The sequence below is a fragment of the Osmia bicornis genome, chromosome 3 (genome assembly GCF_907164935.1).
Source record: "Osmia bicornis bicornis chromosome 3, iOsmBic2.1, whole genome shotgun sequence".
Taxonomy (NCBI): Eukaryota; Metazoa; Arthropoda; class Insecta; order Hymenoptera; family Megachilidae; genus Osmia; species Osmia bicornis.
Genome location: NC_060218.1, coordinates 1,432,303 through 1,444,722, shown reverse-complemented (window position 1 = coordinate 1,444,722; position 12,420 = coordinate 1,432,303). Strand labels below are relative to the sequence as shown.

Sequence of the window (12,420 nt, the reverse complement as noted above, 5' to 3'; positions counted from 1 at the left end):
TGTATACCCTCAAGCACGATCGATATCCCTCTAGGGAAAATGGCAGTCTAGACAAAACTACTAACAGTGATTTATCATTTTAAAGTAACTAGTTATGTTTTTTTTTAAGTATGTAAGTAACTAGTTCGTTATATAGTTCGTTACTTTTTCCCCATCTCTATGTAATAATCTATCAATAAATGGTGCTCTAAACATTTTTCAGCCAAATGGGAGTGTAACGTTTTTAAATTTATAAACTGAATTTTTATGTTTAAATTGATTGTAAATATTAATAATTCATTTGATTTAACGTGTACATACATGGTATTTTTATGTTTTGTTAATGTATCTGTGCTTATAACAAATATCAAAAGCTTAAGAAATCAATTGTAAATAGTAGTAAAGGGTATGCTTTTCCATGATAAATATACTCCACGAAAGATCTTACATATCAGAAATGCAAAAAGAAGTAGATGACATAGTTACAAAATCTTTGCAAAAAGCTTATGACCACGATAGAACTGGAAATGTAGGAAAGGCATATGCATATTACACAGTTGTAGCAGAATTATGCCCTGCGAGGAGATCAGAAATTGAAGAAGCATTTGTTGATGTACTTTGTAGGTCTTATTTTTTTAATACTTATGTAGTACTTTTCTGATGTATATAGACTTGCAAGTATCTATTTCTTAGGTCAATGGGGGATTCAACTTGCATACGAGAACAGATTTGATGATGTTATTGTATGTTACAAACGTTCATTGGATATTTTTCCAAAAAATGCCCGTATGTTACATAATTTTGCAGCTCATCTTTTGAGGTAATTTGAATTTGCTGTTTAGGTAAATTTATAATTAGTCAATTTAAAATTTGTTTTTTAACATGACAGATATCATGACCACTAAAATTCCGTATAATGAGGATAAAAAATATGTTGTTAAAGGAATAATGATCCAATAAAGGCAATAAAATATTTAAAGAGAGCTTTGGAAAGCAATCCTAACTTTCTGCCAGCAGAAAGAAATTTGCAAAATGCGTTTAGCATGGCAGTGGATAGGTGGCATTTTCCAATGTTAAACGACAAACAAAGGAATAATGCGTTTGAACGTGCGATTCAAAGGAGAATTTCCCAAGGATATGATACCGTATTAGATGTAGGAACTGGTACAGGCTTGTTAAGTTTATACGCGCACAGTGCAGGTGCTAAAAAAATTTATGCATGCGACTGTTCACCAGTGATGTTAAAAATTGCTGAAAAAGTATTTCAAACAAATAATGCTGAAGATATAATATTACTATCGAAATTTTCTTCAAATCTTACAATTCCGGCTGATATCTCGGAAAGGTCAGTTGTTAAATAAAATAGACAGACTTTGTTTAGACGTTAATATTTATTTTACCTCGTACATAAATAAATTTCATTTTTATTAAACGTGTCTATATTTTCCAGGGTGAAATTAATAGTAACAGAAACTTTTGATGCTGGTTTATTTGGAGAACACGTAGTACCATCCATGATAAGTGTACATACAAATATTTTGGATAAAACTGGTATAGTGATACCTATGAGCGCTACGCTTTATGTAGCCGCTGTAGAATGTGAATATATCAGACACAGATCTACTGTAATATTTGATAAAGTAAAAGAATCTTGCTCTTTAAATTTTGATAATATATTTGTATTGATAGATGAGGAATATTATGATACGGAAAATTTAAAAAATGTTAAAGTTAAGTATATTACAGAACCTACGGCCCTTTTTACTATAAATTTTAACGATTTGTCGGATTTGCAAAAGTTTAATACCGATGGAGTAAAAAATGTAATAAACACAAAATGTACATGCGATGGTACTATTGACGGTCTGATTACTTGGTTTAAATTACATCTCGACGAAAATACAACGATAGACACGTCACAAAGAAACTCCTGTTGGCAGATTGCTATTTTTTCGGCTATACCAAAGTCGTTGATCAAAGGAGATGCAATAATAATTAAGGGAGAAATATTGAAAGGAAAATTAAAATGTTCTTATATATCACCAAATCGTAAATTTGATAATTGTGATAATTACATGTACTTGTATCGATTACCCAAAGAGATTATAATATTTTTAAACGATTTTGAGTATGTTAAATTACTTGCCGAAGTTAGTAGATCACTGCTTAACAAAGAAATACACACTATTTTGGATACTTCTCCTTTCCCAATATACGGATTAATGTTATTAAAAGAGAATAAACATAGTACAATTTTATATTATAAAACGGAAAATACAATACTTCGTCATTTTATTGAACAAATAGCAGAACAAAATGGTTTTAAAGACAAATTATTTATTATATCAAAATATAATCACATTAAAGTTTCTTTAGACACTATATTTGTTCATAATTTTGATATTAAAGGAGAAATAAAAAATTATGGTGAAGAACACAATCAGGAATTTTTTCGGTAAAAAAAATACTTAAAATGCATACTTCATATATGATTACAGTTTATTAATAATACTTAAAACATCGTATGATTCTTTTACAGATGTTTGCTTAAACCAAATGGTATCTTATTACCAGAGCAAATATTTCTTATGGGTCAGCTTGTGTTTTCAAAGGATTTACCAAATATGGTTTATGTTAGTGATGAAAATTTACAAGGAATGTCAACGCTTGCATTTGATGCAAATTCTGAAAAGGTATATGTACAAATATATGTATTCATACAAATTAATTATAAGCTAGAAGGTTAAAAATATTTTAATTATACTTTTTCTTTCTGCAGAAATTCAATGGTATTTTTGGTAATACACATTGCTATGGAATTGCGCAATACATTAATGAATTTAAGGTAACACATGAAATACAGTAATAAGGAGAATAGCGTTTGTTGAAATTTCTGTAACGTCATTTATCATGTTACAGATAAATCAAATTTTTGATTTGAATTCGAGTTTGTATTTGTACGAACCTTTATCTGATGTAAACGTAATGATAGAAATGAGAGAAAATGAAATTGCGGAACGTATAATAAATTTTGGAAAGATAAGTGCTTCTAATAATATATTACTACCAAATGCTTTAGTGTGTTGGTACAAAATTAGATTAACATCGAATCATAGTTACAACACAAAAAGAAGTGGATCATTTATGAATCATACAGCAGTATTATTAGAAGATGAATTAAAAAATACTATTTTACAAGGCAATGAAGTATGTGTAAAAGTTCAACAAGCCGAGGGTATGATACGAATAAAAATTAAGTAATTTCAACAGTGACCCATATTTTATATATTTACTATTCGTTTCAAATGTACATTTGTTACTTACATTTTAACGTTTTATACGTATAAATAATATATTTCATTAGTAATAAAAGTAAAGTTAATACAAAAATGAAATACTTTATATTTCCATATAATAATATTAATTATTATATTATTATATTAATAATATAATATCACCAATTATTGTAATATACATTATTCTGCCATTATATTATATTGAAAAATATTTTCTAAAAATAAAATTTTATAATTTACTCTTTAATTCGTTGCTTAAAAATTTACATATATGCGGTGCTACCCTTTCAGGGTAATTATTATGTACATCATGATTTCCTTTTACTATAACCATGGAAAATTTATTTTTGTCAATAACACTGGTTATTTCGTTTATTTGTTTGAAGGATTGCTTTGACCGACTAGAATTACCAGCTACAATTAGTAAAATTGGGGTTGAAAATTCCCTGAAGATCTCTTTGTGCTGTTCCCACTTATAAATTGGTTTTACCATGTTTCTTAATCTAACATCCCGATTATATTTATATAAATCATTGACTTTTGTAACTGCACGCTTAAACAATGCTTCTGCTGCACCTGTTTTTAATGTTTCTTGCCTTCTAAATTGTAAGGCATATATTACTTCATCTTTTGTATAAAGTACTCCTGAGTCTTTAGCGTAAGAATCTAAATTATACAATAGTTGAATATTCGAAACTATATCTTTAACTGGAAAAGGTACAAGCCCATCAATTGCTATGATCTTCTCTAGTCTTCCAGGATATAAAATACTGAAATATGTTCCCAGCTGAGACCCAAAACTATGTGCTATATATATACAAGTTTTCCATTTTAAAGCATCCAGAACTAGTAATATTGAATGCACATAATCAAAAAAATGTAATGGTAGTCCAGGAGGAAATGAGGATGATAATCCATGTCCTGGCAAATCTATGCACACATATTGGTATTGACGTGGAAGTAGTTCTATCAACCTGTCAAATGACCCAGCATTGTCTAAAATACCATGTACCACCAAAACTTTTGGATCTGATGAAGATCCATAAACTTTTCCTGCAATATGACCCCATGGGACATTAAACTTAACTTCTGTTGATTCCCTATGCAACTGGCTCATGTTGTTACAACACTTGTAAAACGTCAATTTATTTTTCTGTAAAATAAAAAATACTTAAAGATAAAAGGTATAAAAATAAAGTTGAATTATAAAGATAATTACTGTTATTAAAATTACGGTAGCAAATATTACAAGCTATCAAAACACAAAATTAAACTTTGATAAGAGAAACTATACTGCAAGTCACTTATCGTTAGTATGTAAATTATAAAATACCTTGAATTTTAATAGAGTTACAAAATACCAGACTTATTTTTAAATATATTTTATTTATAATAAAAATTTATTTATCATGAAATATTTTAAAATAAAAATTTATTATTTTGTAATTACGCGTGTCAGTATTATTTATAAAAAATTTATTACATTTATTTATTGTAAATTACACATTACATATTAATAAATATTTCATACTATTGTATATATACACACTAAGATACTAGTATCATTAACTAATAGTTGCAATTATTCAACGACGCCATTGTTAAAAAGAATGAAGCAAATTATTTCGAAATTTGTACATACATACTAATGGATTATCTATTTAATCAACAATCACTTATCAGTATCAATTTATAATCTTTTGTTCTGCGATCTATAATTTATGAATATCAACTGGATATAACAATTATATAATGTAATATAAATGATATAAATGATATAAATGATGATCGTACTTAAATTTGTAACTTTTTGATTCATTATTTTTTACACTATTTTAACAATATCTTGTTAAGTTTTATTACATTACAACTTATATGATAAATATTATTTAGTTTTAATAAAATTTTGTATATACCGCAAATTATTTATAATAACTATGATCCATATCAGATGGCGTAGCGATTTGTACACCACTTGAATATACAGGAGTTTTCTAGCCCTGCTTTGTCATGGACATGCAAGCTTCTAATGGTTCGTACTTGTTTTCCTACGCTATGTAATATGTTCGCGCGTTAAATTGCATCGTAACTCATGATCTTGGGATTGAATACTTTTCACAGGATATGGTGTATCTTCAAAGAGGAACTTCTTCTTTTGAAAAATGTTTCCTAGTGGAAAAGGTTGAATAAATGTTGATTTTCAAATCTTCGGCGTCGCTTTGAGAAATAAATCATATTGAATTTTTTTTTTTTTCATATTTTATACGATATTGAATGGAATTCAAATATAATAGCGTTTATTTCAAAAGTCTCTGTGTTATATTTTGTGTACTGTGGATACTTTGTTAAATAAATGTTCCTGTATGATCCAGGAATGCTTCTGTCTATCGAGTGTCTTCGCCTAGTTAAAATCTGTATATTTGGATACAATAATTTTGTTTCGTGACGAAAGTTACTGCTTTAATCTCATTATTTTATTATTTCATATTAAAAAGTATAGTTACATTTAAATCTGTCTAAAAGTAATATTGCAATCATTATGTGAATATAGGAATGGATATTTGTATGAATTCAGTGTATGCTTCCATCCCTGGATTACCGGAATTAGGGATGGTATGGATGGGAGATATGATGGTACATGGAGAACCTACACATGAACTTATGTTGGATCCTCGTCAAGCAGAAAGTCCATTCTTCTCTCATGGTTCAAATCCATACGAAGACATTAGAAATCATCAAATTGCACCTACTACTATGGTACGGTATTTACCACCTCAGTTTTCTAATGAATGTTCTGAACCTGACGAAGCTATGGAAGCTGTTGATGCCCAGGAAATACAACAGGTAAGTTTCAATTTTTTAAATTTAAATACTTGCATTCTTGTATGAAAATTTTTCTTTTTATTTATCATTATTGTTGTTGTTCCTTTAGGAATATGATTCACAGTCTGAAAGACAAGAAATGGCAGAATATTTAACATTAGAAGATTACATGGGTGATGAAGAACGGGAACAAGTTGTAAACAATGCAGCAACCCAAACTACTCAAGACAATCGTAATAGGAAAATAAAACCTATAAAACATCCTGGGCTTGTTTTAAAAACCCCGATTGCATACCAACCTCATACAGACTTAAATTTTATTCCTATTCGTAAAGATGGTATAGGTAAGTTATAGAATGCGTCTATATATTTATAGTACATATTTATAAAGTTATTTTGTTTCTGACAGCTGTTTGCGAAAAATGTGGTGCTATTGGTGTAAAACATGCATTTTACACGAAAGAACGTAGATTCTGTAGTAGAGCGTGTGCAAGATCTTCGGAACATACCGCTCCTACTGCTGACTCCACGTATAGTCCATCACATTCAGTAGAGACACCTGCATCTGTAAATCCATCTTCTCCGAGTGAATCTAAATTAATAAAGAATGTAAGTTACGTTTGAAAACGTATTACGAAACAACGATGTAATATCTTAAAATATCAATATTTTAGACTATAGTAAAAGAAGAAGCAGATGTAAAGGAAACAATTGAATTAGAAAAAGAAAAAGAAAAAGTGATATCTGAACCAGTGATGCCAGAGGATTTACCTGTAAGAAGGAAAAGAACTGCTGATATGGCAGGTTCTTATGATTGGACCCCACAACTGGTTGAACCTGGTTTTTGTGCTGCCCCAGTGTCTTGCTTTAAACATGTTAGTAATAGTAACGATTGTAATAGTACAGTTGTAATTTTTTCTTTTGTTCATTTTAATACAAAGTTCCTGTTTCAGGCACCTATATCGGAAATATGGGATAATATAACGGTCGGAATGAAAGTAGAAGTGGAGAATACAGATTGTGATGAAGTATGCGAAGCTTTCCCAGATTCGTTTTGGGTGGCTACTGTATTACGTATATCTGGGTACAGAGCTTTATTAAGGTACGAGGGTTTCGGGCTTAATGCCGATAAAGATTTTTGGGTATCTCTGTGCTCGAATGATATACATCCGGTAGGTTGGTGTGCAACCATTGGAAAACCACTCATTCCACCTAATAGTAAGTAAACGTTACTAATAATTTATTATGAAACTGGTGAAAGAAAAAAAAAAAAAAGAAAAATTCTTCGTAGAACATGTATCTTATTTCTGTTTGTAATCGTTTGTAACAGCAATTGCTAACAAGTACAAAGACTGGAAGGATTTTCTAATGAGACGATTGACAGGAGCAAGAACACTGCCAACTAATTTTTATAATAAAGTTAATGATAGTATGAAATCGCGTTTTAGATGTGGACTTCATTTGGAAGTAGTAGATAAAAATAGAATCTCGCAGGTAAAGGTAGCAACAATACAAAAAATTGTCGGTAAACGTTTACATGTAAGATACTATGACTCACCACCTGAAGACAATGGCTTTTGGTGCCACGAAGATTCTCCTCTTATACACCCTGTTGGCTGGGCGAAAAGAGTAGGACAAACGTTGGATGCATATCCGGAATATTTGGAACGCGTATCGAAATCAAAATTATGCGAAGACGATGCAACAGAAGATCTTTTTTATGTGCCAAAGAATCATCATTTACATCTTGGATACACATTTCGAGAAGGAATGAAAATAGAAGCCATTGATCCCCTTAATCTCTCTGCCATATGTGCAGCAACGGTTATGCAAGTTTTAAAAGAGGATTATATAATGATTCGTATAGATAGTTACGACGAAGATGCAAGCGGTGCTGATTGGTTTTGTTATCATTCATGTTCACCTTGTATTTTTCCAATTGGATTCTGTTCGCAACATGGTTTACCGCTTACACCACCAAAGGGATACGATCCAACTACATTTACATGGGACGCGTATTTAACAGAGACAAATACTGTACCCGCTCCGGTGCAATTATTTAATAGGGTAATTTATTACATAAGTATTTCTTAATAGCAAAATAATGTCTTAAAAATTTCATTACTTATCGTTACTTATAATCATGTATACACTTCTTTATGTATACAATTTTGTACACAGGAAATACCTCAACACGGATTTATCGAAGGAATGAGGCTCGAAGCAGCTGACCTAATGGATCCTAGATTAGTTTGTGTTGCTACTATTACTAGGGTAATTGGGAGGTTATTAAGAGTACACTTTGATGGTTGGGAGGACGAATATGATCAATGGCTAGATTGTCAAAGTCCTGACATTTATCCAGTTGGTTGGTGTGATCTTGTTGATCATAAACTAGAAGGGCCCCGTGTACTCAATAAAAACACTAGTCCTACTGGTAAACATTTAGAAATACGTTTTATACTCTATTGATTCCCCAAAGTAAATTTTAGATTTTAAATTGATATATTACAAATACATTTCAGTAAAATCACCGAGAGGCCTTAAACGTAAAGCTAAGCGAAAATTGAAGAAAAGCAGTAAAGTTTCCTGCGCGAAAAACATTCTACCTCGTCACAGTGAACGTATTAGTATGGCTCGTGAACGTGAACGAGAAGTAGAGCCTGCCCAGGGAATAAAAATCGAGAGAGAACGTGACTTGGAAAGTTTACCGGAACAAAGAAACAGGGAACCAGAGCCAGCAGAAGAACCAGCTGGGCCTGATCAAACTCTGCCTAGTCCTACTACTGGACAGGGTCAAGCATTAAACGATACTCAAAGTGAAATACAAAACCCTCCACCGCCAAAAGAAAGAACTGCAACAACATATGTTAATGTGAGTATTGTTTTATAATACCTGCACACGTTGGGAACTGATATTTTTATTTCATACAACCGTTGAAAATAAATATCCTATTCTTTAGGTAACATCTGCCACTAATAAGTACATCCCAAGGTTAGCAGATGGTGTTCAAAAAAGTTCTGAATCTGGTGATTTAGTGCCATCTGAATGGAATGTGTTTGATGTTGCACAATTTCTTCGTGTTAATGATTGTGCAACGTATTGCGATAATTTTAGTAGACGTAAAATAGATGGAAAAACTTTGTTGACACTCACTAAGGACCAAATAATAGACCTAACAGGTTTTAAAGTTGGTCCTTCTTTAAAAATATATGATCTTATTCAACAATTGAAAATCAAAGTGAATCCAGCTCAGGAAAGGTTGAAATTAGGATTGAAAAAGTTATTATAACAAAAATAGTACATAGTTAATACTATGAATAAGTTTCATCATTGCATAAAATAAACATGGATTTACAGGTAAGGCATGTAGATGCAAATAATTAAGAATTTAAACTTCACTGTGGTTATAGATATTCTTTGTTATATGCTTTAAGAATAAAAGGTACATATATATGTATATGCATAATATACGTATATATGTATATAGACATGCATACGTAAGAAAAAAAAGTGAAACAACAAAAAATCTCATTCTATTATCGAAGTTATGATTAAACGAAAGAATTATTCCATTTTGGGCATGAATTAAACGTCATAAACAGCTACGGATATGATTTGAGGAATCACGCTATTATTATAATACATATATGTACTATAAACTAAAAGATAATAAAATAATTATTTTGATATTTTTAAATATGTAGCTAGAAATATTCCAGAATGAATTGATCCGACTTATTATTTTTAATTTTACACAGCAAGTATAAATACTAATCACCCGATAAGAAAAGATCAAAATTCAGTCTATGGTAATATTCACGTGTATGCAATTTGTTATCATAAAAAATATTAAGAGAGTTCATGTGAGCATATTGCATTTATACATTCTTATAAATATGAGAAATTATTTTATTATCGAGGTAAATTTTTCTTTAGAACGCCGTTATTTGTAAATCCATGCTTTCATGTTGACCTACATTGATTACAGGTGCATGAACCACGTTTAAAAGGTTTTTTTTGTTTTTCAAGTAAAAATTTCTAAAGCGTAATTTATCATAACATTTTAGGAGTAAATCAACAAAGGTATATTAAAATAGAAAGTAAAAATATAGTAACATGAATAATAAAGTACAAACTAACTCTTGGGTATTAATTCATTACAGTTCTAATCACGTTTGCCTTAATGATATAATTCACATTACTAAAATAGTTTTACATATTTTAATAAATTTGTTGATTTACCCTTCGCTGAAACCAAGAAGTACATGTCTGTACATAAGAAAAGAACGAAATGGTCAACTTCTAATCTTGTAAATATAGCATTTAGCACAGTATTAAGTTTAGCTAACTTTTTGAAGAAAATAAAAGGAAACGTAACCGCAGTGTACAAGAAGTGTAACTATTGGAAAGTGGTTGATGCATTTGTATATCAAATATTGTATCTATATGTAGCTTTATAATCATTACAGTAAATCAAACCAGTCGAGCAAAGTCTAAGGCTGATTTTGTCTTAGACTTTTTAAATACTATTTTTAGTACGATAGAGTAACATGGTTACTCTGCTTATTTATTCAACATTTTGGAATCTCACTAGGTACCGATCTCGATTTGGTACCTAAAATTGTTTAGCAGTTAATTTATAAAATGTTAAACATGAATTTTGATTGGTCATCCACGTTTTATTATACCAGAATTTTAATTGCTACTTACATAATAAAATATTCTTTTTCTTTTTTCGTTATGTTGACACGCGGTTATGCATAGCAGTGTAAAAATTCATTAATTCGGAGAATATGATATATATATGTATCTATATCTGCAGATCAAAGAAAAAGTAGTAACATTTTCTTAATCTAAGTATTGTGTACAAATTGGGAGGCATTATAAATAGTATTACAGATATAAACTTTAAAAGTTTGGGTTTTGCTTTGAATACATTAACTGTGAGTACAAAAATAGATAAAACAATATCAAACAGAAATTAAAACACAAATACTGGATGGATTTTTAAGTGTTATTTCAAGGACTTTTAATTTAAAAATAAAATAACGTCCAATGTAAAATTGAACATAACATGAAGTTCAATATAAAAATTTAAATTTCCTTAAGAAATCATACTTTAGATAACTTGTTTCCTATTACAACGTCTTATAATTAGATTTACAATACGCACACAGTTGAGTAATAAAAGTTTGAAAGACAAAATTTTTTACGTGAATTATCGGTTTGATTGGTAGTACTTGTTAACGGAAATGAAAATTTAAATGAAATTGAAAAAATCTACGCGTACAATTTGGTACAATTTATTTTATCTTTTTTTTTTTTACAAAAAAAGTATTATGATCAGCTGAATAATGCTGATTAAGTAGCTATTTTGTAAGGCACTAGGAAAAATGTTTTATGATTTCACTTTTTCATACGTATCGTTAACTATTTCACGTTGAACAATGTGTCTGAGACTTGAAAAGGATTTATATTTTCAAATTTGTGAATTTTAAATTTAGGTTAAGAAGTAAGCGTTTTTTCAAAATTAACAAATCAATTGCAGATATAAGAGAAAGGATCAGAGATATTAATGTTTTCATTTATTTAATTGATCGCGAGGTGTATTCATAGTTATCCCTTTTCAATTATAATTAACATACAATTTTCATTTTTTACGGTGTAATGTATTATCAACGAAATGGAATACTGTACGAGCAATAACTATGAATACAATCTTTAAATATTATTTTTAGCTTACATTGTATCGGAATATACAAAATACTATGCCGCAAATAATCGACGACAGTATTTATCGATAATACTAGGTTTTGAAAGTGAGAATATCTATTTCTTCTCTTTTTTATTTGTAAGTTCGTCACTCGTATGTTTCTTTTATAGAAGTAAAGATTAAAACAATTCAAATAAATGTTTTTCACATATATTGTAAAAAAAAATATTTGCAAATAATGATGGAAGTACATTGTTTACATTAAATCATTTGAGTGTTTGTATTTCGGTTGCCGATCCGTTGTTCTCGACCGTCAGATGGCAGTAGCTGTACGACTTTTCAGAATTTATCGATTTAAATAAGAGCTTGTGATTTTTACGGAAAATTCAGGCCTATTTCATCAAGAGTCTACGTAAAATTGTAGTGTAGAAGAAAAAAACAAAGTACAACATTCAAAAGCATTTAAGTATTAAAAATATATTTTTTAAATTACTGAAAATTATTAAGAGAAAAACAATAATTGTAAAGCATCGATGCACGATATCGTAATTTTATTATTTGCTACGATTGCGTGTTTATTTTCTTTTTAGATATACTCGTAAAAT

General features: G+C 29.7%; 3 protein-coding genes across 10 annotated transcripts; 2 read left to right on the top strand and 1 right to left on the bottom strand.

The window, feature by feature from the left end:
- Positions 1 to 123: 123 nt before the first annotated feature.
- On the top strand, positions 124 to 3,393 carry LOC114872620 (protein arginine N-methyltransferase 9-like). Of its 2 annotated transcripts, XM_029180000.2 has the most exons (7): positions 124 to 599; positions 673 to 799; positions 923 to 1,324; positions 1,430 to 2,434; positions 2,519 to 2,672; positions 2,759 to 2,824; positions 2,899 to 3,393. In XM_029180000.2, the coding sequence occupies exons 1-7, from the start codon at positions 398 to 400 to the stop codon at positions 3,238 to 3,240; spliced, it is 2,298 nt and encodes a 765-aa protein (XP_029035833.2). In that variant the 5' UTR covers positions 124 to 397; the 3' UTR covers positions 3,241 to 3,393. The 2 variants fall into 2 exon arrangements, with proteins under 2 accessions (XP_029035833.2, XP_029035834.2); XM_029180001.2 differs by lacking the exon at positions 124 to 599 and having other exon boundaries at positions 708 to 799; positions 869 to 1,324.
- Positions 3,394 to 3,499: 106 nt separating this feature from the next.
- Positions 3,500 to 5,008, bottom strand: LOC114872694 (serine hydrolase-like protein 2). 3 transcript variants are annotated; one of them, XM_029180176.2, is made up of 2 exons: positions 4,918 to 5,008; positions 3,500 to 4,428 (listed from the first exon to the last, which is right to left on the bottom strand). In XM_029180176.2, the coding sequence occupies exon 2, from the start codon at positions 4,390 to 4,392 to the stop codon at positions 3,505 to 3,507; it is 888 nt and encodes a 295-aa protein (XP_029036009.1). In that variant the 5' UTR covers positions 4,393 to 4,428; positions 4,918 to 5,008; the 3' UTR covers positions 3,500 to 3,504. The 3 variants fall into 3 exon arrangements, with proteins under 3 accessions (XP_029036009.1, XP_029036008.1, XP_029036007.1); XM_029180175.1 differs by lacking the exon at positions 4,918 to 5,008 and adding an exon at positions 4,609 to 4,650; XM_029180174.1 differs by lacking the exon at positions 4,918 to 5,008 and adding an exon at positions 4,495 to 4,599.
- A 193-nt stretch (positions 5,009 to 5,201) lies between these two features.
- Positions 5,202 to 9,791, top strand: LOC114872691 (polycomb protein Sfmbt-like). 5 transcript variants are annotated; one of them, XM_029180164.2, is made up of 10 exons: positions 5,202 to 5,307; positions 5,827 to 6,119; positions 6,208 to 6,442; positions 6,508 to 6,707; positions 6,773 to 6,973; positions 7,052 to 7,316; positions 7,429 to 8,165; positions 8,280 to 8,535; positions 8,624 to 8,973; positions 9,062 to 9,791. In XM_029180164.2, the coding sequence occupies exons 1-10, from the start codon at positions 5,286 to 5,288 to the stop codon at positions 9,389 to 9,391; spliced, it is 2,889 nt and encodes a 962-aa protein (XP_029035997.1). In that variant the 5' UTR covers positions 5,202 to 5,285; the 3' UTR covers positions 9,392 to 9,791. The 5 variants fall into 5 exon arrangements, with proteins under 5 accessions (XP_029035997.1, XP_029035999.1, XP_029036000.1 ...); XM_029180166.2 differs by having other exon boundaries at positions 5,244 to 5,307; positions 5,851 to 6,119; XM_029180167.2 differs by lacking the exon at positions 5,202 to 5,307 and adding an exon at positions 5,314 to 5,456 and having other exon boundaries at positions 5,851 to 6,119.
- The last annotated feature ends 2,629 nt before the right edge of the window (positions 9,792 to 12,420 follow it).